This window comes from Octodon degus, unplaced genomic scaffold (genome assembly GCF_000260255.1).
Source record: "Octodon degus isolate 3935 unplaced genomic scaffold, OctDeg1.0 scaffold00123, whole genome shotgun sequence".
NCBI lineage: Eukaryota > Metazoa > Chordata > Mammalia > Rodentia > Octodontidae > Octodon > Octodon degus.
The window spans coordinates 4432609-4459270 of record NW_004524699.1 but is presented as its reverse complement, the minus strand read 5'-3'; the positions used below and the strand labels follow the sequence as shown (position 1 = coordinate 4459270).

The 26662-nt window shown below is 45.3% G+C and overlaps 1 protein-coding gene across 1 annotated transcript in view; it reads right to left on the bottom strand.

Moving 5' to 3' along the window:
- The window catches only part of Med27 (mediator complex subunit 27), a 187596-nt gene that overhangs the window by 112746 nt on the left and 48188 nt on the right, over positions 1-26662 (bottom strand). The window contains exon 3 of the mRNA XM_004640436.2: positions 10052-10182. Coding sequence (XP_004640493.1) covers positions 10052-10182 — 131 coding nt within the window. The remainder of the gene's footprint in view (positions 1-10051; positions 10183-26662) is intronic.

Genomic DNA, 26662 nt, shown 5'->3' with positions numbered 1-26662 from the left:
GGCTTCATATTTTATTAAGAATTTTTGGGCTGGAGAGATGGCTCAGTGGTCTAAAGCACCTACTTGAAACAAGCTTGGCAAAGCACAGGGACCGCGGTTCAATCCCCCAGCACCACATGCCAGCCAGCCCCGCCCCCTGGTGGGCTGAGCTGGGGCCACATACACACACAATAAATAAATGTAATAAAAATAAATAAATAATTTAAAAAATAAAAAAAAAAAAAAGAATTTTTATGGGTCTACCAGACTGGTGCCATCAGATGAAAACCCATTCCGCCCTAAAAGACTCAAGCTAGTAAGAGTCAAAGCCACCTCCCTTTGGAGCCTGGCCTCACGCTACTGAGGTCACTGTACCTGTGAGCATCTTCTGCATGGGTGAACAGAGAAACTGGCATACTGCTTCCTGGTCACTGGTAACCCTAACTAGAGACTTTCTAGGTACAGATCTGAGTTACTGAAAGCCTACATCGCAATGAGAGAGAAAAGGAAACACATCAGGAGCCCACCAAAATGACCCTGCACTCCAGGAAAGAACACAAGATTTTTTTAAAAAGAGAGTTTCACTTACAACCAGCATTAGTTGGGAATGGCATGGTGTAAAATATTAATAATCCCGAAGCTGTCTCTTTGTTATGCAAAAAGGGATTTTTAAAAAAGGATCCAACCTCTGTCTGAGGAGCTGTACTGGCGACCACCCATTTCTGTTCTTCCTTTGCCCAGTAATGGCCAGAGTGATGCAATAACCACAGCAGACAGCTGTCTTCCTGGATAAAATCACCTTGTAAGGAGAAATGCAATTAGAGGGTGCAATGAAATATCAGTTTTAAACTGATTCTTCAGGCTGCCACATTCAACCAAGGGCTTAAAGGCTGGTTTTCTACTTTATGCTATTTCTCTTTGATTCAGTATCTCTGGAAGACAGTGCATTTTAAATTTTGGTCTTTTGCACAATGCATCTGGGACAAATGCAGGACAGGGTCGGCTGGGAGTGAGGTAAGGACGAGAGCCAGAAGCTGAGAGTCAAAGTGTCACTGAAGTCAGGCTGGGGGGCACAGCGCTGGGCAAGGCAGGGCAGCAGGGCTCTGTCACCGGCTTCTCCTATCTCCCTCCATGACCATGCAGAATCTGTCCATTCCCCAGACCTTTCCCCCCAGCCCGGCACTGCTGACCACCAGAGCTCTACTGCTTTAACAACAAGCTAGTTCCCGACTTGGATTTTTAAAAACATTTTATCATGAAAAGTCTCACACATAGCAGTCCACCCTCCTCCATGATTTGCTTCCTGCTGCTCTGGCTCCCTGTAGTCAATCTCAGTCTGGAAACATGTTCAAATCAACTGTTGTAATGTCACCAGTTTCTGCTCATGTCATAATGACCCCAAAGTGCAAAAGAGTAGTTACACTGACAATCTAAATATGCAAATGAGAAGCTTCCAAGTGGAAGTTCTCAATTTAATGAGAATGAAAAAATGAAGAGCCAACCAAACAGCTCAGTGGATTAAAGTACCTGCTCAGGCAGACGCAGGGGCCAGGGGTTGGATCCCTGCCAGGAACTGAGACAGCTACTGAGACTGGGTGTGGTGACACGTGCCTGTAATCCCAGCTGGGAGACTGAAAACAGGAGAATCACTAGGAATCCAATCTACGTAGTGAGACCCTGCAGACCCTGTACTAAAAACATTAAAAGAAAAAAAAAATGTATGTTGAGGTTGTCACCATCCACAGTATGATCAGAAGTTTCATCTGTGAAACTGTGAAGGATAAAGAAATTCATGCTAATTTTGCTGTTAATTTGCTGTTGATCTCTTACTGTAATTTATGAATTAAACTATCGTAGGTATATATACTAAAGCTGGTAAAGAGTTAAAACTGTACCATTTATAGCTCAGGCCGAGCTACGATTTTAGTCATCCAGAACACATCCCCTAAAGACAAGGGGGAATTAATGCATACACAGAGGCAAACCAATAGTGCACGGCATCCGTAATCCCTATCACAGCACAGGGCAATGGTAGCCCTATCCATCAGCAGCATAATGTTCTCATGATCCAGCTTCACTAATCTTAATCATACTCTCCCAACCCAACACCTTTGGCATGAGAAGCCTGAAGTTCTTTCAGGTATATCTGGTCTGTTGTAGCAGCCCATCCAAGGTTCACAGGCACCTCGCACTGCAGGTGCTTCTGGTAAACTTACTATATATCTTCTGCTTATGCGTGGTACTTTGTCCACTTTTAGATTTCTAGCCTGACCAAGCATACACCTTGCTGTGAGGAGTCATAAAAAACATGATCAGCGTGAAAAATACACACACACACACACACACACACACACACGGAATCAGAGACAGACACAGACACAGAGACAATGAGAATATGAATGAGAGAAGAGTCAGGGGCTCAGGCAGCAGGAACCAAAGTCCAGAAAGAAGACCAAGATGGAAAGACAGGATTCAAAAGGGCTCAGGACTTCTGGCTTCTGGCCACAGGCCAGCACTTCAGAGCACGCGAGAATCCAAGGAGACGCCTGGCTAGAGCAGGGAGGCCAAGGTCTCCTATCCGTCTAAAGTGCTCCAACTCCAACAAGCTACAGATTATAGTCTATGGCTATTAGCTGAACTAAATATGGTTCTCTCAGGGGGAGAAAAGTAGCTTTTACAACACATATGCTAATGAAGTACAATGATATAGAGCATTTAAAACAAAATGTCCCTATATTTATTCTCCACAGACAGATTTTTGCATTAATATTTATGAGGATTCCTCGTTTGTTTCTCTCAGAGACTTTTCTCCTGCCCAAAGAGAGCGAGTAAAAGATAAGTAACATGAACCAATTATCTTTTAAACAGCTACAAAGGACTATCTTATTCATCAGCAACCTGCCACTTGATTAATCTTTCTAATATACCACTTTCTACACATCAGTCCCTCTCACGAGCCCCTGAAGCTTGCTCTCCCTGCAGTGGCACAATGAGGCCTCTGCTTGGCTTTTGGACCCCACTAAAGCCTCAGAACCAACTCTTCATCCTCCCTTGGCAGGGAGGCTCCCACTGGGGACAGGTCTACACTTTGACTATGGGAAGGGCCTGGCTCCCAGCCACCTGAACACCTAACACTTACACTTCCAGTTCACCTCCAGCCCCAAGCACTGTGACCACACAGGCAAGACATCTCAAAAAAAGGTATCTGCAGCCTCATCAACCAGGCAGGCAAGCCAGAGAAAGGGGCAGCTTCTAGGATGCATTGTTCAGCCACCAGTGTAAGAGGCAGGGCCAGGCAGAAAGGTGCTACAGGCCGTGGCCCTCAGGGCTTTCAATCCAGGCATGACACAGGCAGAAAGGAAAAGGGCAGAGGCACAAAACTGAAGCCTGGCAACAGTGAGGAAGAGGAAGAAGGGTCCCGGTTGCCCAGGCACTGAATCACATTTTCCCTTCCCTCAGTGATGGACTCAGAAATACACTTTCCTCTTTGACCTGCTCATAACACTGACATAAACACACCAAGAAGGACATTTCAACAACTATTAATGGGCATGTCTTTCCTAGGCCTTCAAATGAGAAGCTCTATCAAGCAACGAGGACAAGGCAGCACTGGAGTTCAGACACAAAGGAAGTTTATTCCACACCCTCAGCCCCCAAATGCCTTTTAAGTATATTTCAAGGCCAGTGGAAAACAAGTGGGTTTTCCAAAGGAGAAGCCTAGGGAGAATTAAACTGCCTGGGCAGTTAAACTTTTACAGTCCAACTGAATGTGGGCCGGGTTCTTTTCCCTCAGAGGCTGAGCGCACAGGCTGGCTTCAAGGAGCTCTGCAAACCAGAGCTGACCACATGGGACTTCTTCCGGTCCCTGTGCCAAGACAGCCCTGTGCCAGCTGCACTTACAAGTCTGCAACTAGGAAGGTATGTTGTGGCCAAAATGGCGATTTCCGATTCCCGCAGAGGCAAGCCTTGCTACTGGAATGTTCCGCCCAAGCTCAGCACAGTGCATCACTACAGATAAACTGTTTGGAGGCCGGACTAGTACTGTATTCCTCACTGCTCCTGGAGGCGATTCCAGCCCTGCAGGAGAAAGGCAAAGAAGCACTGAGTCAGATGCTTACACATGAGTGATGTTAATAAATGAGGCTGGTAGTGTCAGTTATTGGAAACTGATCTCTTCCTTATTAATATGGTCCCGCAATGGAGAGAAAAGATTTCTCCATGTTCTAGAATGCAAACAATGTTTTAATCTTTAATTATATTCTCAATTTTGGCTCTTCTGGAGAGCTACAGCCACCTAGGCCTAGGATTATTGCTTTATTACACAGCCTCTCTGTGGTATTTAATGAATATTGTTACTTAATACTTGCCAGTAGGGGAAAGGAAGACTTAGTGAATTTCCACCCAAGTTTTGATGACTTTCTCTGAAACTTGGGAAACTTCTGCTGCACAGTTCTCTGTCTCCTTTATGGGACATCAGCACAGCTGCGGCTGTGTCCATCTGGGAGCGGGCTGTCCTCTCAGTAAGGCGCCTCTGGAGGGGGATTTAGCAGATGAAGCTCTGCATTTCTAAGGCAATCCCAATGCTCCTCACTCATGGTTTATTCACTGGTACTTTGCTCAGGGGCAAGTTGAACTTTGCAAATTCAATAAACGGAGCCTCTAGGTATGGTAACGCGAGGTTCTTATTATCATCTATGTTGGTGAATTTATTATAAGCTAATCACCATATACCCACCAATTCTGCCCCTGACGATGTACCAAGAGTCTGAAGAAGATAAGAAAATCAAGTCCCTGCAAAGAGACATGTTAACTGTCACTGTATTAGCGATGTCTACGTCAGGATTCTTGTAAAGGAACTGCAGAAGCCTGAAGTCTCATACCTGTGCAGCTGAGGAAAAGACCTCAAAAATCAGCAAGAGGAGAAATGGCTGGTGTGACAACCAGAAAGCTGCAGGAGGAGACTGCTGGATTGGGGTGTGTCACCCTGGCAAGAACCTGCCTTGCTCGGCTGAAGCATCAGTGACCCCGATAAACTCCCTCCTCATTCATCACTTGCACCGAGGACAGAGGATGTTGCTGCTCTGCTCCTGTGACTACTGGTAGTTTTACATTAAGCAAAAGATAACAGAAGCCTCCGCCTTTCCAGAACAGAGCGGCGCTCCCCACACAGCTTGGAAAGAGTCCAGTCATCTGTACAAGCAGCACGTGTGACTGCAAGTCAACGATCTCAGAAATTAGTGTGCAAAGCAGTGGTGGCAGAGGTGCCTCTTTCAGTTCAACTCCTGAAGCCGAAGCAGGGGTCGTGCTAAGGGGACCCCAGGGGTGAGCGCCATGTCCTTATCCCTGCTACCCTGCAAGGTGGTGATGAGTCTCTCCAGCAGCATGTGTCACAGCACGCTGTCTATGCTTGCTGTGCTGTGCTGCCGCTCCAGCGTGAGGTGGGGCACCCAGAAACCAGAGTACGGAGAGAAGACGGTGTTTTCTTGAAGCATCGGACAACACTGAAACGCTCTGGGATGTAGAGGAAACACTACCAATAGGCTCCACGGAACATGAAAAAATACTACCTGGTAACAAAGTGGAACGAGCCACTGGTACATGCAACCTAAGTGAAATTCAAAAGCAGCCTGTTGCGTGAAAGAAGCTAGAAGTAAGGAAGAAACACTACGTGATTCTGTTTATGTGAAGGCCTAGAGATAAAAATACAGGTACAGGAATAGAGACTGCAATGGGGACTACCCGGGGTGGTAACCTGTAAGTAAGGAGCCAACTCTTGGGAAGAGTTCTGCTTTCAAGAGGAGAGATGAGTTTTCACACAAAAGGTAGATTTTTTTTTGCAAACATGCTTTGTCTCCTAGTGAGAATGATCCAGGAGAAGGGAGACCCACGGTATGGTGGGGGCATGGGCGAAAAGCAGATAAAACATCTTAGAAAAGCAAGGGCTGGGCCCAGATGACAAATGCAGCATGGACCGGTCCTCCCCAGGGACCACGGAGTTGGAAGACCATGAAAAGAAGTGTGTCCTTAATTTGGCAGGCAGGACCTTTTCATGGAAGATAACATGATACAAAAAACCTGCCTAGCCCCACTTAGGGCCACAGAGTAGCATTTTGAAATGATCCCCCCCCCCCCCACGAGACTCAGCTGTGCAGCACCTTTTACCTCTGCTGCCATAGAAGGCCAGAACCTCCTTAGCTGCTGAGACCAGGAGTCACAGGCCATTCATCCTGGATACACGGATCAAAGCAAAAGCCCATCTTCACTGAGAAGCACACCAAGAATTACACTGCAAAGTCAAGGTTGCTGGTAAGACGCAGAAGCACGGGCAAGCATAGGTTCGAGTGACCAACACTAGACACACAAATAGCTCAAACGAGATGGCCACTGTCTAGGCTGACCTCATCCCCAAAGGATCAAGGCCAGCAATCCTGACCCAGTAACGGCACACAGCCTCTTTGTGAAAAGATGGCATCTGTGCTACTAGAGACTTAGAGGAAGACTGGGGAGTCATGGAAGGAAGCTCGTGCTGCCCACCATGGGTGAAAGATCTTTCAGCACAAACGTTCTCATCTCCTCAAGGAAAAGGAGAAGATATAAATCATTAATCCCACATACTGCTCACCCTATAGAACTCCGGGGTGGGGATGGGGACAGGGGTGATTCAGCATCAAGTGATGAATGAGGAGGGAGTTTATCAGGGTCACTGATGCTTCAGCCAAGCAAAGAAGGTGCTTGCCAGGGTGACACACCCCAATCCAGCAGTCTCCTCCTGCAGCTTTCTGGCTGTCACACCAGCCATTTCTTCTCTTGCTGATTTTTGAGACCTTTCTAATGGGGGGTAGAGATGGGCATCTTCAAAGATAGCTAAAGCCAACTGCATTTGAAAAACAAACACATCCCAGAAATCTGCACTCTGGCCATGCCTGTGGTCTATAGCTGAGCAAAGCCAGGGCATGGGGGATGCATGGGGAAGCAGTCGCAGTGTGTTACTGGCTTCCTCCACTATTCAGAAGTAAGTACAAGTGACACTGTGCTGTCTGAGGCCAAGTCACAAAAGGACAGCCTTGCCTCTCATGCTTAGGCTGTTGAGAGCAGCCAACTGCCATCTCAGGCCTCCTGCCATGGCCAGCACCAGCCCACCTGCTGCACCACGAGCGAGTGGAAGCTGAGCTTCAGACCTTCCCCTGCAACTCACGGGAGACCGATGCAGAGCTGCCCAGACAGGCCATTCCCAGGTTCCTGACCCGCAGACCTTAAGAAAGAATGCTATTAAGAACACTCAGTCAACTTGTTCTGTAGCAATAGTTAATTAACAGCAACCTTGGGAGATTTGGTTATTTTAGAAGAAATTCAAGGGATTTCCTTACTGACAAACTTAACTTATGGCCATGTCATGCTTAGAAAAAAAAAATTATAATTAGGAAGCTGGCATAGAATATAACAGTAACATCGCTATTAATATGAAAATTCAAAATTCCATAGATCAAATTATGCTGCCTTACATTAACAACTGATTTCAACAATGGTAGAGTATAATACAAAACAGTATTATACAATAATCTTTTTAAGAAGTTTGTTTCTAAGAATTATACATTACATATCTACAGGGGAAAAAACTCAAGAATGATAGCCATCAAAATCTTAACAGTACCTTTCTCAGGATGACATTATTGTTATCTTTGTTGTTTTACTGCTAGTTTTATTTCTTAACTTGAAAAAAACTTCCACCAAGTTTGTATATTCTCAGGTCAGTAGCTGTGTCATCCTTCTGGTCCACACCAAACAATAAGCGCCACATCCTAAGTACTCAATAAAATGGGCTACAGATCCCGCCTCCTAGATAGCAGCTCTTAATGGGGATTCCAGGATAATGTGAGCCCAAAAAGCTCAATGATGTGAAAATGCAGCAGTCAATTTTTGCAGGAAATAAGCTGCTAAATATAGGAAATCATTTGATTGTTGTATTCTTGGGACTAACTAACCACTTTCCCCTTTGAAACTAAGTATTCTGAGTGATTTATTATAAATTTATAATGTCAGTGGTGAACACCTCTCTTTCGTCCCTTGGCCCCAGAACAAAGTCTGCTGATCGCCGTGATGCCCAGAACAGTTTCACAAAGGCCTCATAATAGCCTGTCACCTGCAAACAGGTTTCCAGCCAATGCAAATTAACACATGGCGAACAGATGGGCTAAGAAGTGACTCTTGTCAAGAGAGTTAGCAACAAACACTTTCAGCTCCAGTCTTCCAGGACCATCAGAAAGTTTCTCACTTCTCACCCAACATCTTGCCTCAGTAGACAATCCATGCGGGGACAATGACAGGCTACAAGGCCCATCAGACTGGAAAAGCTGAGTGCTGGGGCATACAGAATCACCACATCTGCTTGTGATGACAACAGAGTAGTGTTCCTTAAGAAGCTGTCTGATTCTCAATCCGCTTCTTTTCAAAAAACATGGTGCCTGTGCATGTATGCAGCATACAAAAATGACTCATTGGAGGTGAGCTGTCTGTGTTTGTCTATGTGAAGCAATTGTGAGCTGGGAGGGAACTCTGGCAGAAACAGTGGCAGAAGAGCAACCACCAGTAGGAGAAAGGGCCCACAGGAACAAACCTTGGGGCTCCCCCACAGCCTCCAGTCACCTCCTCATAGAGGCCTCTTTTGCTGCTGCTCTACTGAGGCAAGTTCTCCCTCTTCCCCTTATTTACTTCCCAGCATTCGTCACAACTGGGGAGTATATGGTATTAATTTATTTAGGTTCCCCATCCCCACCTGCCTGCCCTCTACTACAAAAGTGCCACAAAGTTGGGTCTGTGTCCAGGCCTTAGGAGTGCTCATGGCTGCACTCTCGAGGCCTGGAACTGCCCAGTGTATACAGTAGCAGGCACAACAAATATGTGCTAAACACATAAAATAAATGAGATCTTCAGCAAAAAGAAACAATCAGATCTCACATACTAATGCTCTTTTGGGCAAGTAATATAAAGACGCAGTTTGCAAACAGAGCTGTAAATAAAAACGAGCACAAGAGCAGGACAGGCTAGGCGGTGTATCTGAAGGCCAGGCGCAGCCCTTGGAAGGAGGGCCTGTGGGAGTGTGCACGCCACAGGGACGCTGTCGGCAGGGACCACAGGGCTCACATTTCTCACTCTATACCACCGGATGAGTCTTCACACACACCTACTGGGTCTTCTAACACGAAACAGGGAGTCGATGTACCGATTACGGCACAGTTAAAGAAATATTTTTTAAGAAATATTATACAGCAACAAAAAAGAACAAACAGCCTGGATAAACCTAACATACACCATATTGAGTGGAAAAAACCTGATACACTTTGCTGGGGCCGTAGATCAAGCATGTGCTCAGCATGTACAAGGCCCCAAATATAATCCACAACACAAACCAAATAAAAAAATAGACAACAACAATAAAAAACTGATACAAATGACATGGTTTACATCAAGTTCAAGGACAGGCAATACTGTTTCAAGAAGTTCTAATACTGTTAAGGGGAGGGAAGGAGGTAGCACAGGCACAGACCGGAACACGAGGGGCCTTGCAGGACTCTGGAAGTAGCGGCTAGCAGATGCCCTTGTGTGAGGCAAAGGCTTCACGCTGTATGTTCTGCGACCCACATGCTGTACCTATCTGGGATGGCTCCTGGTCGGAAAAAGAAGAGAACACATATCCCCACTTCTGTGCAGCAAGCAAGCTGCGCCCTGGGGCTAGCGCTAGTGCACTCCCAGACAATGCACATCTTTTCAAATGCGATTCTCAGCCGCCGCCCTGGTAGAATACAGACAAGCACCTCATGTTCTGCCAACTTTGGATTTGTGACAAGATAAATATTATGTTAGGCAATATATAAAACTCCAAGTACATGGGAAAGTCACAAACAAAACATATTAGCTGCCTTATGAACATGCGTGTAAATGGTGACCCCATCACGCTTTGTTTTTATTCCCACTAAATTCATTTTTAAAAGAAACACAACTTTCCATGAGCCCAAAACAAGAACGATCAAGCATCTAGCCAGGACGAACGTGCGGTTGCAAACCCATCACTCACTGAGGCGGCAGGACCAGGGTGGTGGGCTGAGCCTTTGGTCTCCGCTTGGCTGACACTCCCATCTGATTTGCAGAGCGCTTCAATGACTGTTGATTTAAAAGGCCGGATGCAAGACCTGCATGGTACTGCAACTGCAAGAAAAGAAAGGGGAAGGCGACATTTGTAAAAGTAGGACAAAAAGCCTTCAGCTATCAAGACTCCGTGACCTTACCCTGGTACGATGTTTTAAGTAACTTCAAATACAGTTACTAATACGCTTCAAAAATTGATTCAAAAAGAGGTAAGTGGATAAAAAGAAACACGAGGGTGCTCATCACAGTATTACACACCAAGGAAATCCAACAATGAACTAAGAAAGTGGTTCAAGCATGAAAATAACTGTAAGTCATTTTGTCGAATTAAAAACAGTTGTGCTGGGGCCGGGGCGTTGGCTCAGTAGAATAAGCGCTTGCCTGGCAAGCCCAAGTGTCTGAGTTCAATCCCCGGTTCCGCAAAAAAAAATAAATAAAAAATAAAAACAGCTGTGCTATAAGCACAGCGACACTTAAAAAGAGGTTCTAAAGACTAACAGAATTTGGGTGATTTTCATCTTTTTTTCCATTCATATTACTGGGAACTGAACCCAGGGCCCTCCCACTAGGCTACATCCCCAGCCCCTTTTCAGTTTTTATTTTGGTTTATATTTTGAGACACTCTACAGGCTTGAACTTGACAATGGAGGTGTGCACCACTACACCGGCCTACTTTCTTCATTTTTCATTATCATTCATGTTTTGTGCCAATGATTTTAATATAAGGTCCTTTTCTAAGAAAAATCCAGAGGCTTTCTGTAGAGACCAAGCTCTGGGAACTCTTGTGACAGTCATGTCTTGCTTATAATGAAACCCACAGACCTCAGTCTACATACAGGAGCAGGACCACGTCACAGCTGATTGTACAAACTCCAACACACCATGAGTCAATGCTGAGAAGGACTGGGCCAGCTTTTTCAAGGAGGAAGGTCTAAGTGTCAGCCCTAACCTAAGAACAAGCTCATTCGTATCTGACAAGAAGGCATCCGAATGGATACAGGATCGCTGAGGAGGACTGGTGGAGAAATCTATTTCATTTCTACTTAACTGCGACTGGTACAATAATGGGTGGCGGGGGGGGGGTATGTCCTTATAAAGGGCTCCAGGCCAGCATCCTTTGCTTTATTCCTGAACAAACTGCTGAGCTTTGAAGTTACTTAGGACAGATCATTTTACTTCTATAGTATTTCAACTTCTCTGTTGGAAAAGAGAAATGACACTGCCTAGTTCTAAGCCAAACAAGACTTTAAAATACGCACTTGAAGCTACAGTTTGGATAAAATACAATGCGTATGTTCTAAGTGTACGGTCTGGCAAGTTTTGAGAAAACGTATGCATCTACGTGACCAGCACTCCAACCAAGATAGAGAAATTTCCATCACTGTAGAAACCTCCCTCATGCCCCAATGCAGTCAGCCTCCCACTTTGACTTAAAAACAACTAACAATTCTCATTCATTGCCAAATAAATTATACTGTATATCCAACCCAACATGTGACAATGACATTTACCTTCTTATTTTAATCCTATGCTTTTGTACTTCAGATCTAAGAGCTGTCATCAATCTCTCCATAATAAAAGTAGCCTTGAAGGGTGCACCAATTTTGAGCAGATGTAAATAAAACACTCAAATGTGCAAAGGCCAAGCTGAGGATTGAGCCCACTTACAGCATCCAACATTTCCTCCTCTCCCACACACACATTCAGGCCGGGCATGGTGGCACACACCCATAATCCCAGCATTCAAGTGGCTGCCGCAGAAAGATGGCTGTGAATTGGAGGGCAGCCTGGGCTACAAAGTGAGCTCAAGGCCATCCCTGGCTCACATAGCAAGATCCTGCCTCAAAGAAACAAAAAACAAGGGCCAGGGAAATAGCTTGCAGCTTAAGCACCTGTCTGGCAAGCACGGCATCCGAACGGATACAGGATCGCTGAGGAGGACTGGTGGAGAAATCTATTTCATTTCTACTTAACTGCGACTGGTACAATAATGGGTGGGGGGGAGCTATGTCCTTATAAGCACGAGGTCCAGACTTCAATCCCTGGTACCGCCCCTCCCAAAAAAAAGAAATCCATGTAGAACTAACTAAACACACGAAGTAATTTCTTTTCAGAATGTTCTTCCAAAGCATAGATTTTCTTTACTGAACCAGCTACAGTATAGCTGGTGATAATGAAACTAGTGACGACCATATATAAGGAGCCGGGGCCTGGATGCAAAGGGCAGTAAGGTTCTGAAAAATGAATGGCCTCACCTAAAGCCACAGGACTGGGCACAAATAGAGAGTGAAGAAAACAAAGTCAGTTAAAATGATCTGCTCCTTGCAAGTGGCTATAAAAATGAAGATAATCAGTGACCCAGTAAGACTGGAATGTCTGGGTCTGGAGCATCCGCCCTGCTTCTGAACAGGCTCCTGACTTACTTGGTCGATTTGCTGTGGGAGCCTATGTCCGCACAACTCAAGACAAAGACGTATCGCCTTCATAATAGAAAAAGAGCTCTTCTCAGGGTGGAAAGGGGGGGCACAATTTGGCTCTAACAACTCATCTTAGACCAATGAATTTTGCTCAAATTTGGTTTTCTCCTACAGATTTGTTAAATGGGAAATCAATGGAAGCAAGGGACAGTACAAGTTTGAAAGACAATGTTTCAAAATGTCAGCTGCTTGGGTTTCGATCTTCCCCACCAGAATTTGCAATGAATGCAATATGCACGGGGCTTTATGGAATTAAAGGGAAGACAGCTTGGCAGGGCCCTCCTGGCTCAAGGAATCAGCTCCCTTTGGCTCTCCTTCCTCGTCCATGCAAGCTCAGCCATTCCAGCCCTCCTGACTCTCTGAGAGGCAGAGTCCTGCTAATGACGCACAGCAGCAGGGGATTGGGCCCACCTGGCATCATTCGGATCATCTGCTCAAATAAAAAAAAGTCCACACAGTACAAGTGCATGCAAACTGCTGCCTCCCCTCCTAGGGTTCCAGCGAGCCCTTTACCATCCTAGACGGTCTCAACATATAGTGCAGCTCTACAAGCACATGTAGGTGGAAGGATTCTTCTTCTCCCAAAACAAAATCTGCCCTTGCGAGCTGACTCATAATGATTAAGTGACATTTGTTAATCATATATACAGATCCCAGTTTCCAGGAACATGGCTCCGACTGTCAAGATCTATAAGGGGCCCATTAAATATTAACTGAACCACCTTTATAATGGGAGAAAAGGTCAAAGTTAATAAAACTGACAGGCAGCTCCTGTCCAACTGGATTTATACATTATTTAAGCACCAAACACTCCATTCCATGAAACATAGTTTAGATCTGAAAAGACTCTTGGAAAATGTTCACTCAGCCAATGGTTCTAAAACAGCAGAAGGGAGTTCGGAGCAAATCCACAAATTAACATTGAGAACATCTCACTCCACAAAATACTGCCATAAGTTTTCAATTACAGATTCTGTAATATTTTCTATAAAAGTGTATTTCAATAAACATACTCCTCTCCAAATGTCTGTGGCATGGAAACAACTTTATTTTAAAAAGCAACTTACTAAAATTCTAATGTAGTTTTCCTATCCAAGACCATTTCTTCACTAACCAGCAAGAATAAAATGAAAGAGGAAGGAAAATAAAACCATCTACTCTTAACTTCTCCTTTACACCTAAGAGGATGGGAGCGCTTACGTGGTATGTGGGAAGGGGTCCTCGCTGACCATGGAGGGACCCTTCCATGGGACAGCCATCCCGGCCTGTCCTCTGGAGCAATCAGACAATATCCTTCACTTACATTTTGCTTTCTATCCATTTTAGTCTTCTCTTTTCCATGAATGACCTAGGATTTTTCCAAGTTCTCAATTCAAAGCCTTTTCTAATCAATTAAATCTACTAATTATCTCTACACTCAGGAAAATCTCAACAACTTACAGATATGCGATAAAGACCAATTTTAAATCTGGAAAAGTTTCATTTGCTGAATAATTTTGAAATTATTCAGCTCAGGGAGATGGGTCAGTGGAGTATGCGCTTCCTGGCAAGTGCCAGGGTCTGAGTTCAATCCCCAGTTCCATCAAAAAAAAAAAAAAAAAAAAAAAAAAAAAAGTAATGTTTACTGATACTAAACAAGTGCAAAGCCCCATGTGCTGTCTGTCAGGTAGGGTGCTGGCAACCAATGCACAGACTAAGGGCCTCTGTCCACCTCCTCCTGGGAAATGTGCTCCTGGGCTTGGCTAGCACAAGAGCTGGGTGTCTTCACCATCATTCTTCCCTATCTGCAAGACATGCATTATACTTGTTCCAAGAATCCGCTGACTCTAACACTGGAGTCCTCTGGGTCTCTAAAAGAGTTAAGAGAGTTTGTGGCTTCACCGTAAAGTAGGCAAGAAATTCCTCTGACACAGTCACAGGCTCAACAAAAACTTCCTCCCTTGGATAGCGGGTCTTTGCAGAATCTTCAAAGAGTCTGAACTCCTAGGGTCAAAGGCTGTTTAACATAGTTAGGATTACAAATAATATACTGAGAATAAATGACATGAAAGAATATAAGATTGGGACTCATGTTTAAAGTTTCTAACTTAAATCCAATGATCAGTGATCTGATTAGTCCTCCAGTAGCTTGATGTCTTTCACATTGGTCTGAACGCCTCTACTTGCTCCAAAATAAAGGAAACAGAGGCCTTACAATGGCCTCTACTATGAGAAGAAAACAGAAGAAAATGAAATATGTTCAATCACCAGCAAAGCCAGTATTCAGCTAGGCCTGGTCCTTCCACTGCACTACAAGCTTCGATCTCTGGGGTCCACCTATGCATCTCTTCTCTAGCCAGGCCACTGGGTTCCACTTTAAGAATATGACATTCAACCATCTCCACACTTACAAGTCAGATCAATCAAGATTTGATTCGGGCTTCTACAAAAATTATTATTTCCTTTTCAAGGATTCACTGAAGTCTTCTCTGAAGGGGAGAGGAGTGTTCTTCTGACCTTAAAGTATGACTCACTTTATCTTAAAATTCACTTTATGAGTACATTTCTAAGAACACTAGCAAGACACACTGGTATGACCAGTAATCAAACCTAAAGACAAGGAACAGGACAGCCCTAGGCTGTAATACATGGCCCATAGGACAAAGAGTAGAGCAGGAAACCCATCATCCCTGTCAGTCACTCTTGCCAATTTCCTTTCTCCAAGCACACAGCTACTACCCAAGCAGCTTTGTGCCAACTCTTGCTCCAAGTGTGAAGCTGGGCACCTAGAGACTTTGTAGGAGCAGGCTTACCTGGTCATCAATTGCTCTGTACGCTCTACAATGTGCACTGCACACAACAGCTGCTAACGAGTTTGTCAACTGACAGGCAGACTGGCAGGTTAACAAGACTACTGTGGCCTGCTTGGCATTGTCACAATCCAGAGACCAGATCGGCTCCATCTGACTGTCCTCAAGGTTGGCCTCTTTCAAAAGCAAACACAACAATGCTTTGCAGGTGCTCATCATCACAGCACAGCATGAAGGAAACCTCTGATTCCAGCTCCCCAAAGGCTAGTGTGTCTCAGTCCTTGTGTCTGAGTCCTGCGGAATCACAGAATCCTAACATAAGAGAGGCCAACTCCACCTGTACCCAACCCCATTCACAGGGGAGGAGATTCTAGATGTCATGGGACACACCTGTGAAACGAAGCCAGGCCAGCCAGGACTCACCCAGCAGGGAGCAGAAGTGGTGTCAATTATTCCCACCCCAGGAAGGAAATCTGCTCCTGTCCCTCCTTAACAGGGAATTAACTACATGACACTAAAGAGAAGCAGCAGCATCACGTGGCTGTTGGGCGTGCCCTGCGCTTGCCTCTTTTAAGCGCTGAGATGCTGCACACACTTTTCCTTCTGAATGGTTCCAGGTGCATGTGAGATGGTGAGTCTTAGGGAGTGTGAAGCCCCATTGTTTTAGGGTTGTAACGTTCATCATTAAATATCTCAGAGAAAAGAAATTACAAAACCACAGCAACTTCAATATTGTCAGAAAATCTAAATTCTATGCTCAGCAGTAACATATTTAACCTTTTTAGCAGCTTTGATGCTGCTCCCTAGCTATTATACCATGAAGGGACAATTATAGTACTGCCTAATGGCTAATTTGTTTTTACCAAAGAATTCTCTCTGGGACTGCCCCAACAGATCACTGACTTGAACGGCACCTGGCGGGCTCAAGCTCACTGGAAATCTCTCCGAGGGGTAACAACGCGCCAAAACCCACGGCCACAGTCTAAGAACACCCAACACCTGGACTGGCCACAGCACACGTGCCTGAGTCAAGTCACACCCCCAGGGCTGGGATGTCCACCTGGTGGGGGGTACAGGGAGGTGCTAACCTAAGACCCTCACACAGTCACATTTTTCCGAAGAATTACATTTCAACTGGAACCAAGGCATGTGCAAAGCCAGGGACACTTTGTCACAACTTTGAGTTGCAAAGACCTTTGCCCCTCATTATTGAAATACATTTTATTTCCAGCTAATGAGAAAGAGCTGCATATTCTGATAAACCTCTGGTTCTTCTTCTGAGCATAACTCTGAGCAAAAATACAGGCAAGCTTTCCTCCTATGATCTGTGCCAAGGAAAACAGCTACAGAAAAAATCATGAATCTAAGTGTTTTGATTGGGTTTTAATCTAAGTATCAGATAATGATATTAGCTTTTTTCCTTCTTTTATCTCCTAACTTCTTTCAAATAGCCAGCTAGTGGTTAAAAAACAAAAAACCTTACAGTTGGCCTTTTATGGGTAAATAATCTTTCCACTTGATCAAAATGGTATCAATAACCATAAGAGGGAGGCCTCCAATTTATTTGCCTATTTGCTCTCTCTTGGGAAGCTGGGCTTTAGGCCTTCAATTACTATGAAAGCAGAACACCACATCAGGGCTGTGCTTCCTGCTCAACTGTGCACTATTTATGTGCTAAATGTCATGCGGGTTTGTTTTTTTCCTACATATTAATCCTCAGATATTCAAACTTCAAAAGCTATCACAGAAGTAGACAGGATGGACAGCAGTCTTTTTCTAAATAGCTGCAATGTGTAGGGCTGGGTAGAACTGCTCCACTGGAACTTTCCAGAGCTCACACCTTTATTAACAGGCCTTTCTCCACAACTGCTCCTGTCTGCACTACAGCTGCATGCATGCTATCATACTGGCAAACTGCCAATCAGCTAGGAGGGATATCACGCCTGTATCACAAGATTCACTAACAAAACAACTGTCAATGTGGCTAGACAGGGAGGAACACCCATTGCAGGGACATCTGCATAGGCAGAGAGGAAGGATTCAAGAACACAGTAAGGAAAGATGAGCAGTAAACGCGAAGCAGAAGGCAAACAAGGGTGCCTATTGCCCTGTCTCCCTTTAACCACCCCTCACATCACCCCAGGTGCCTCACAAGGTCTCAGAGAACAACCCACAGGGTCACAATGTAAGAGATGTTGCACAGCTTCCTAATATTATGGGCCAGATGTTTGCCCCCTTTAAATTCTTGTTAAAAGCCTAATCTCCAATGTCATGGTATCTGGTCCTTGGAAGGAATTAGGGTTGGATGAGGTCATAAGGGAAAAGTCCCTATGAAGGGATTCATGCACTGAGCAGAAAAGAAAGAGACCAGAATTTTTCTTCTCCACAGGGTAAGGATATAGCAAGAAGGTGACCAGCTGTAAAACTGCAAGAGGGCCTCACCCAACACCAAAACTACTGGCATATAGATCTTAGCCTCTACTATTGTAAAAATAAAGGTCGTAAGACCAGGCCTGATGACACGCGCCTATAATCCCAGTGCTGAAAACAGGAGGATCACCCCAAGTCCAAGCTGTGTAGTGAGATCCTGAACCAAATACATAAATTAGAAAGAAAGATTGTTTGAGCCATCCAGTCTATTATTTTGTTATAGAGGGAAGGCATACAGCCATTTAAGATGTGGGCAAGGCAAACTCTGATGGTGCAGAAGTGAGAGCCCTGGAACACAGCACTAAAAGGTGGTGGTGATGGTGACAACACCAGGTAGGCTGGCTTGTGTTCCCACTAGAGGAAGCAGTCCATGACGAGGTAAGCCATCGTGGTCTCATGCCAACTAGGCTTCAACTGCCCAGATGCTTACCCACTTATACCCTATAGGTCCGCACCCAATAAAAATGAGTATTTGACTTTTCTCTCTTACTGACCAAAGACTGAAGTAGCAGGAAAGAATGGTGTATCCAGAGTTACTTCCATCCTTCCAGAAACACACAATCTTAGTTTCTAAATGAATGCGTGAGACCTGGATCAACAGTCTGCAAAGCAAGGCTAGGGTTAAGGTCCCGTGTAACATTGAATTGCTATATTATAAAGGTTTCTCTATAAAAACACAGCCTGAGCTTTACTGCCTACTATAAAACTCAACAATGGTAGGATTATACTTATGAACTGCAATGATTTTGCCAATTAGGCAGTTAGTGAGGAGGTTTGGAAGAGCCCTGAAGTCCGCTTGTCTGATGTCAGTCGAAATCCAATGCTGTGCTAGAGCTCAGACAGGTACTCAAATGCTGATCCACACAGAGAACTACATTTGTCATTCTCCACGAACATTCACAGTTGAGGCATGGGGAAAAGCTAATACCACATACAATACATCTTTTCTGAATATTTTTTTCCCAAAGTAGAGATTTTTCAGCTAAGAAATGAGTACAATGAAAAACACTGGACATTTGTATATGTCAACTCTAGACACCCAATTCTAAGCATTGTCCTTTGCAAGGTATATAAACTAGTGAACATGTTTTTTTTTAAATTACCAATCTAATAAAAATAATGATTAGATTATTATAAGTATCTTCATTTACAGGTAATATGAAGCAGGGCTACTCCTTGGGAGAGAAAAATTAAGTCGCCCTGGCCTAGGGCACACAGGGCTCCTTGGGGAGGTCACAGAACTCCCCGTCCTCCGTCCATGAAAGGCCTGTCTTGGGCATCAAACTGTGCACCAGAAGGTGCAGCCCCAGTAGCTTCCCTGCAACCCTCAAACACCAGCGCTGTGCTGGGGCGGTGAGCAGCTACAAATGCAGGACCTGATCAGCTCTCCCAACGCCCTTGCTAAGGAAGAAGGCAAGGCGGTGCAGTAGAGAGTGAAGACAGATGCACAACTGCTGCGGCAGAAACACTAAGGACAACAGAAGTGGAGGTCAGCAGACAGCTGCTGAGTCTGGAGACCAGGGACCCAAAAAGGGCCAACAGCACTTAGGAAGTACTTTTTCCCTGGTTGTTTTTAACAGCATTCTCTCTGGGAAAGGGGAAAGAGGTCTGTGAGGAGGTGGTGCTCTCTTTCCTTTGCACTCTCATGACACAGCACAGGCTGAGCCCTAGGGACAGTGTGGTCCCACAGCAGCCAGACAGCAGCTCTACAAGCTGGGTTCTGGGTATCTCTTGACCTTCCCGAGCCTGCTTCTTCTAATCGGGCTGATGAGTAATTTCAGGTGCACGTGGTAGGGACCGAGTGTTTTTTACATTCACTGGGTACACTCCCCACAGCAGGCTGTAAGGGTTTTCTTACCCACCAACGCCATGGAGGGAGGCACTGAGGAAAGCAGAATGGCTGTCGTCAGAATTAAGTAGTGATGGAGTCAGTAAAAAAGCCTCAAGCCCAAAGTCCTGCCCTGCAAGGCGGGCGGCATGGACAAGAGTCATGCTTGCAACTTTCTGAAGGGACTATGCCCAGAAATGCCCTCCTCCAGTAAAAGTGGCAAGGATCACTTTTTAATCGAACACTGTCACCCTAAGCATCTCAGATAACAGGCTCATCAGTGTAATACACAGAAGGAAGCCAGGCACCCACCAAGCTGTTCTAAGCGAGGCGCTGCAGTGAGAAGAAAGTACGCTGCACAACTCTTCTTCTATAACTGAGGGACGCAGTCACCTGAGATGACTGAGTCACCTGAGATGTCCCCCGGCCAATGCTGAGTAAAACCCTCCACAAAATGAAGGAAAACCCATCTGTAGGAAAATAGATGCACTCTGAGACCATAATGCTAAATGAAATAAATCAGACCAAGCTTAGACACTGTGTGGTTTCTCTTCATGAGAAATCCAAATAAAGAGCAAAACAAAAGATAACAGGAAGTAGGGAGACAGAGTTTTCTCAAATGGGAATGGGATCGAGACAGAAGGCGAAGAAAGGGAGAGAAAAGGGGAGAAAAAAGGAATTAAAATGTATTATGTACCTGTTCAAACTTCACAGAGGGAATATAAACATTGTGCACAACAAAAAAGGGACAAGTGCACAAGCCTCGCAGGAATCTTGTCAGCATGCTAAATGAACAACTCACAGGATTAGTTGGGAGGCTACTAACATACTGTGGCAACTGTTTTCTTTCTAATCTACACCAACCTGAGCACCCAGGATGTTGGCTCAACCTTGATACATTACACCAGCAAGTTAAGGAGTACTCCGTATGCACCTAACAAAGTCCTGCGAGCTGAAAGGTCGACATCCCTCTCCAGATGCCCACAGTACTGGTCTCCCTGCAGAACTGTGGGAGGTTGCTGTGGGTCTGAGTAGACTGTGATCATCTATACAAGAAGTAGGAGAAGAAGCAAGTAGCTGCCAGCCTCTGTGGCAGGATTTTTCCCCCATACAACACAGGGCTGTGAGATTCCCCCTTGGAAGAAAAAAAGTCCAAGTCATACAGATAAACCATGAGAATGTTTCTGGTTTAAAACAAACAACAGATCAGAGTGAATCTCCTACAGATCAAGTAACCTCAGCAGGCAGTGAGACTTTTACTATGCTTAACTAAGACTACCTGTGTGTAGTCAACTAAATATAAACCAGAGGCAGGCACTTGGAGTTAGTGAAGAGTAAGGACACGGAAAGCACTAGGCAGCAGCTGGCACAGAGCGCACCCTTAAAACTCGTCCAACCAGATGACATGAAGAACCCCACATGCTGAGTCACCACAAGGAAGCCCGTGACCTGGGCAGAGGGCTTGCCTCCTAACATGGACCTCAGAAGGGATGAGCGTGAGAGGGTCTGGGGAGGGGCCATACACAGAAAGAAGCTAGCTCTGGACACAAGTTACTTCCTCGAATGAGGCTCTGCAGCCAGATGCACTTTGCTGTGTGGCTATGAAGAACAAGCCAAGCAACCAAAATGCGCAGCAGCAGCAGCAGCAGCAGCAGCAGCAGGCAGCAGGGAAAGTCCCAATGGCACTTTAACAGCATGTTGTCGTGGGGTAGACAAGCTCAGACATGGCAAGGAGCCTCCCTGAGGCCTGGAGTGAGAAGACAAGAGTGATGCTGCATCCGAATCAGCCACCTTTCCTTCTCAGTGCTGGGCACATAGAAGCAAAAACTCAAGCTCACCCAAGCCAGTCTGCCACTTTCCATAAGCACCGCTTACAGGGCTGACCACCGCACACAACAGATGGGACTGCACGCACATCCTTACTCTCCTACACTGTGTGCCTCAAGTGCCAGAGGCCCCACAGACTCACGCAGGGCCTCGGTGGGAACTCAGCAACTGCCCACCAGGACTGGGGTAGCTTGATGGGTGTAGAATGGAGACATGGGCAACTACTGGGAGAAATGCCTCTACTTGCAGAAGGTCAAGATCCTTCTACAAACGCTCCCAAAGGCAGACACTTCCTCTCAGCTTCACTGCTATATCCTCATTGTCCACACTGGCGTGTATCCTAACAATAGAAAACACTACACAACAGGCTTAGCTGGAGTATACACAGTACTAGTCTAATCCATGTAATCCAGGTAAAATCTGTACGACTATCTTCTAAGGCAGCTGCTCCTCCTATCACCCCTATTTCACTGACAAGGACAGTGAGGCACAGATGTCAAATGGCAGGGCCAAGATGAAATGTGGACAGCCTGGCTCTGGGGTTCAGATGAGGCAACCAGAACATAGCACGCACTCAACATACATGGGGTGTGTGTGTGTTTGTGTGCGTGTGTGTGTATTTAGTACAGAGTCTACAGGATCTCACTACATAGATCAGACTCATGGTGATCCTCCAGCCTTCCAAGTGCTGGGATTACAGGTGCGCGCCACCATGCCCGGTCTCATTGGCTGTCTCAGCGTGCCCCAGGGGCAGGGCTGGCATGGCATGCCAGGGATCGAACCCCGGTCCCTGTACCTGCCTGAGCAGGTACTTTCGTCCACTGAGCTATTTGGCCAGCCCTCAACAAATGTTTTTAAATAAATGAGTAAATGAATGCTCCGCTAGTGGGAGACAGCCAGAGGAGACATGAAGGAAGCTTCAAAGTATGGCAGGAGTTTGAGTTCTGAGTGCACATAAGGTCACCAAAACCATGCAGGCACAGCAAGGACTCAATGTCCCTCGTCGCCCTAGAGGTGTCTTCTGTGAGCAGCCACACTCAGGCAACCCAGTCAGGAGGGAACTGTTGTGAGGCTCTGTGGGGAAAAGGACAGATGTCCACAACCTGGCTACTTGGAAAATGGAGACACGGTTCTCTGCAGTCCAGTAAACAGCTCCAGGGTCCCTGTCCACAGGCCTTACTCAGCTTCCTGGCCCCAACAGCATCTTCCAGCGCTACGCCAGGACACTCTGCCTGGTACCAGGGTACGAATGTGTACTTTTGCACTCACTACCGTCTGCTGTCTCACACCAGAACACAGGACTGGGAAAACAATCTGCCAGCACAGGGCCAAAACTTCCTTTTCACAATATAAAAATGTGTCCAAGTCCTCAAAATCAAAAACTTTCTCATCAATGCAGGGACCAGAATTGGTGGCAGCAAAACCTGACATGAAATGATGTGTGTCTATTTAAACCTTAATTTATCTCACTTAGTGTGAAGAGTCAGACATGTCTGTTACACAATATTTGATTACAGGGTCCTGCCCAAGCTCCTGCTAGAGAAATTAATGCAGTATGTGATATATGGACCATGCTACCTTTCTATAGTGTAAAATATTCTAAAGCCAAACACATCCTGACTCCCAAACCCTGGCATTAGGAGCTGTGGGCCTGCGCCACACAGTAGAGGGTGAGTGAGCTGCCCAAGTTGGCTGGGCCTCCTCTGCATTAAAACCATCCACAGAGCCTGCCAGGTTAAACCTCAATTGTATTGGGTCAGACAAGGAACCTGCAAATTTGCATTATAACAAGCAACCCATGTGGCTCTTAGAAATCTGAGAGCCAGTAGAGTAAATTCTCAAAAAATATTTGTTGACTCACTGACTGGATGAGGAAGTCAGTATCTACCTGGAAACCATCAAAACACACACCAGAGGGAAAAACCTTGGACAGGGCACTATTCACCGAGATCCAGCCTCTTACTGGACCACGGAGTGGACTCTGGGTCTTGGACATGAGCATTACACTTCTGGCACGGAGTGCCTTTCCTCTTCCCAACTGCTATCAGAAATCTGAACTTTTCATGCACATAGATGTCTCTGAAGAGTGGTAGAAGCAGGACAGGGACAAAGAGAACAACAAGAGCTTTTGGAATTCTGTCCCCTACCCCAGTGCTAAGCTACACTTGATTAGCAAATGTAAGACGTGCATTACAAGGGTCTTTAAATAGTTAAATTTTCAATCTTTATAAAAAAGAAAATCCATCAGATGTGATTGATAAGTGTACTTTTTAAAACTAAGGGTAAAAAAGTAAAGATTGGCAACATTTTTCGCCATATAATTTGCTTTCTTTGCCTTTTTCCACAGCACTGCACATAAATCAAAGAAATGTTAAAGAGACCCATATATCACCAACTGGCATTTCAAAACTATTTACAAAGTCTTTAACAGACACAGGACAGAGTCTAGGAAACCAGGACCAGGGAGCCTGAAATTAGGAGAAAATGAACTCACACACTGACAGAGTTAATTAAGTTTACAAATAATTCTCCAGTGAGCAAATTATGATATTTAATAAGTACTGCCTCAATGAAGCAGGGTTACAAAATATGGAAGGGTTGGCAAGGGAGACAAGCCAACTGAGTTTTCCAAACAAGAATAATGTATATTTGAACAAGCTGCCTTTCTATGATTAAGCACAGAAATCTGGGAACAAGGCAGGGGGAATAATGTTTTAATAAGGTCTGAAAGAAGCTTGTGAGCTGCATTTTACATTACCCTTGAAAAAAAAAAAAAAAAGCAGCAAGCAGGGCAAGGTCCAAAAGTTGCAATCAAGATATACAGGTCAGCCAGTCCTGTATGCGAGCTGTTGCTGCTAAGGTAGCAGAAAGGTACACTGAAGCAGGATGCATTTCCACAGAGAAATGCAAGGGTTTCCCAAAGCAGACGACTTAACAAATCGATAGCTTATGTCCTGGTTTTCAGACACAGAGAGAAACGCAAAAAGCTTTACCTGTCCATCTGGTGGAGACAATGGCACAAACTGCCACCATGGGAGGCAGGGCAGGGGATCAAGCGACCCCACTACACCCAGACACAGGGCCAGCTGCATAGGAACCAGGCAGCAGAGCTATACTCTCCCCAGCTGCTCAAGGACAGTGGACCTGATGCCACGGGCAACTCTGTTTCTCTGGAACACTCCCCTTTGAACAGTGTCATCACCCACCATGCACTCTTGCTGTGAACTACTACACTCAGACAAGTGGACTGCTCACAGCCAAGGCAGCAAGAAAGCACGCCTGTGAGAAGAGAAGGGGGTTAAAGCACCATGGGTGAACTGGGAACAGGCCTGGCCTTTCCTTCAGGGAGCTCAGTGCTTTACCACCTCTCTGGCATTGTACAGCTCCCTTAGAAAGAGTATTAGGGACCCAGAGACATTAGCGCTCCATTAAGAATGCCAAGTGTTCTTAGAATGGAATGGTGAAGAGGAGGCACTTTGTAAGAAACATAGGTCCATTCAATCAGTGTTCTGTAAGACACAAAGCCAACATGCCTTACACGTGTGTGCCAAACAAAGCAACATGTTGCAAACAGGTGCCAGAGGCCTGGTGGCTGAGGTGGCAGAAAACAGCCACCACTCCCTGAAAGCTACAATTAGGGTGAGTGGAAGAACACAAAGGTACAGGCCTGCAAGGGACTGAAGTAGAAGTAGAGACGCAACAAAGAGAGGTCAACCAAGTCTCAGCAGTCAGGAAGCAGATGGAACAGCACGCCCCAGCAGAGGGAAGCTGGCTGAAAGCTCACCCTGCGCAGAGGGGAGAGCTGGCGTGCAAGGGAGGAAGATGTCTATAAAAATCAAGCTGGCCTGCACTGAAGAGTTTTCCGAGACCAAGAGGTGATACCCAGTGTCACAGAAGTCTGGGAACAGGGCAAGAAAAAGAAGGTGGGTCTCTTAAATTTTTTTTCAGTACACAGACTCCTGCTCCCATCAGTTGCTAGGCAATGTCATCGACAGTCAGGCTGACTGAGACAGGTTGAAAACAGGAGCACACCTGTACCGGGGACAGTAGGACACCCCTCTATGCTCAGCCTTCACAAGGAAAAACAGCCAAAGTACACCATGCAGCTCAGCTAAAACCCAGGCCCACCGTCACAATTATGGGAAAACTAGCTACTGGTCAAAGGAAAGTCATGGGAAGTGGGTGGTAATGGGAGTTAACTACTACTCTGCCACCTTCCACTGCGGAGTCAACAGATAACATCTTAAATAGCACTCTGAAACAGCAAGTTATTTAGGGGCAGGTAGGTAAGAATTCATGGAATCAGCTAGAAAAGTGAAAGGAATGGCCTCTGAGAAGTGGGTTGGAGACACACAGGCAAAGGACCCACATGTCTGTGACAAATTTCATAGTGTTGCTCACTTGCCTTTTTAATGATGTGATTGTATTCCTTTAATGAAAATAAAAATTATACTGGGAAAAAAAGAGGGCCTCTGAGGTAAGCAGGTCCTGAAAATGTGAGTCCTGCTGTGTATGACAAACGGCACTCCATCACCTGGGGACTAATAGTTTACTACGGTAACACTTAATTTTATTTCAAGCTTTACTGCCACCCTTAAAGATTTTTACAATAGCAGATGCCTTCCCTCCCACACATCAATTAATTGGCAAATTCACTCAGGTTGTAGAGATAATGAGGTGCGGAGCTTTTGAAGGGAGATGTGGTGGGCGAGGAGGAGATAAACTGGGCTATGCCAGCAGGAACCAAGCGCAGGGACAGCTCCGCCCTGAGCCACCAGCCCAAATCCATCCCTGGCTCCAAATATACATGGAGAACATGACAACCACCACCAGGAAAACAGAAAAGGAAAAAAAAAAAAAAAAAAAAGGGAAAATTCTGGAGATACTCAAGACATGCTCTATCATAGATTAAAATTATGATTTTCAGGTTCCTTTTTTTTACAGGTTTTTATTCTGTATTTACCGAGAAAATAAACTTTTTGGAAAGAAATGATGCAGCACTCTGCATTCAACCTTGGTTTGTAACTGGCAAAACTACCTATCAAACCCACACATTTGGTTTTTTCTTCCTACTTTATGAAACAGCTGACTCAAAGTAACCAATGTTGTTTCAAAACACTGGAGTTGAAAATAGTTATGCCATGTCTGCCCTGACAAAGAACTGTCTCTTTCTTTTTTTTTTTTTTTTC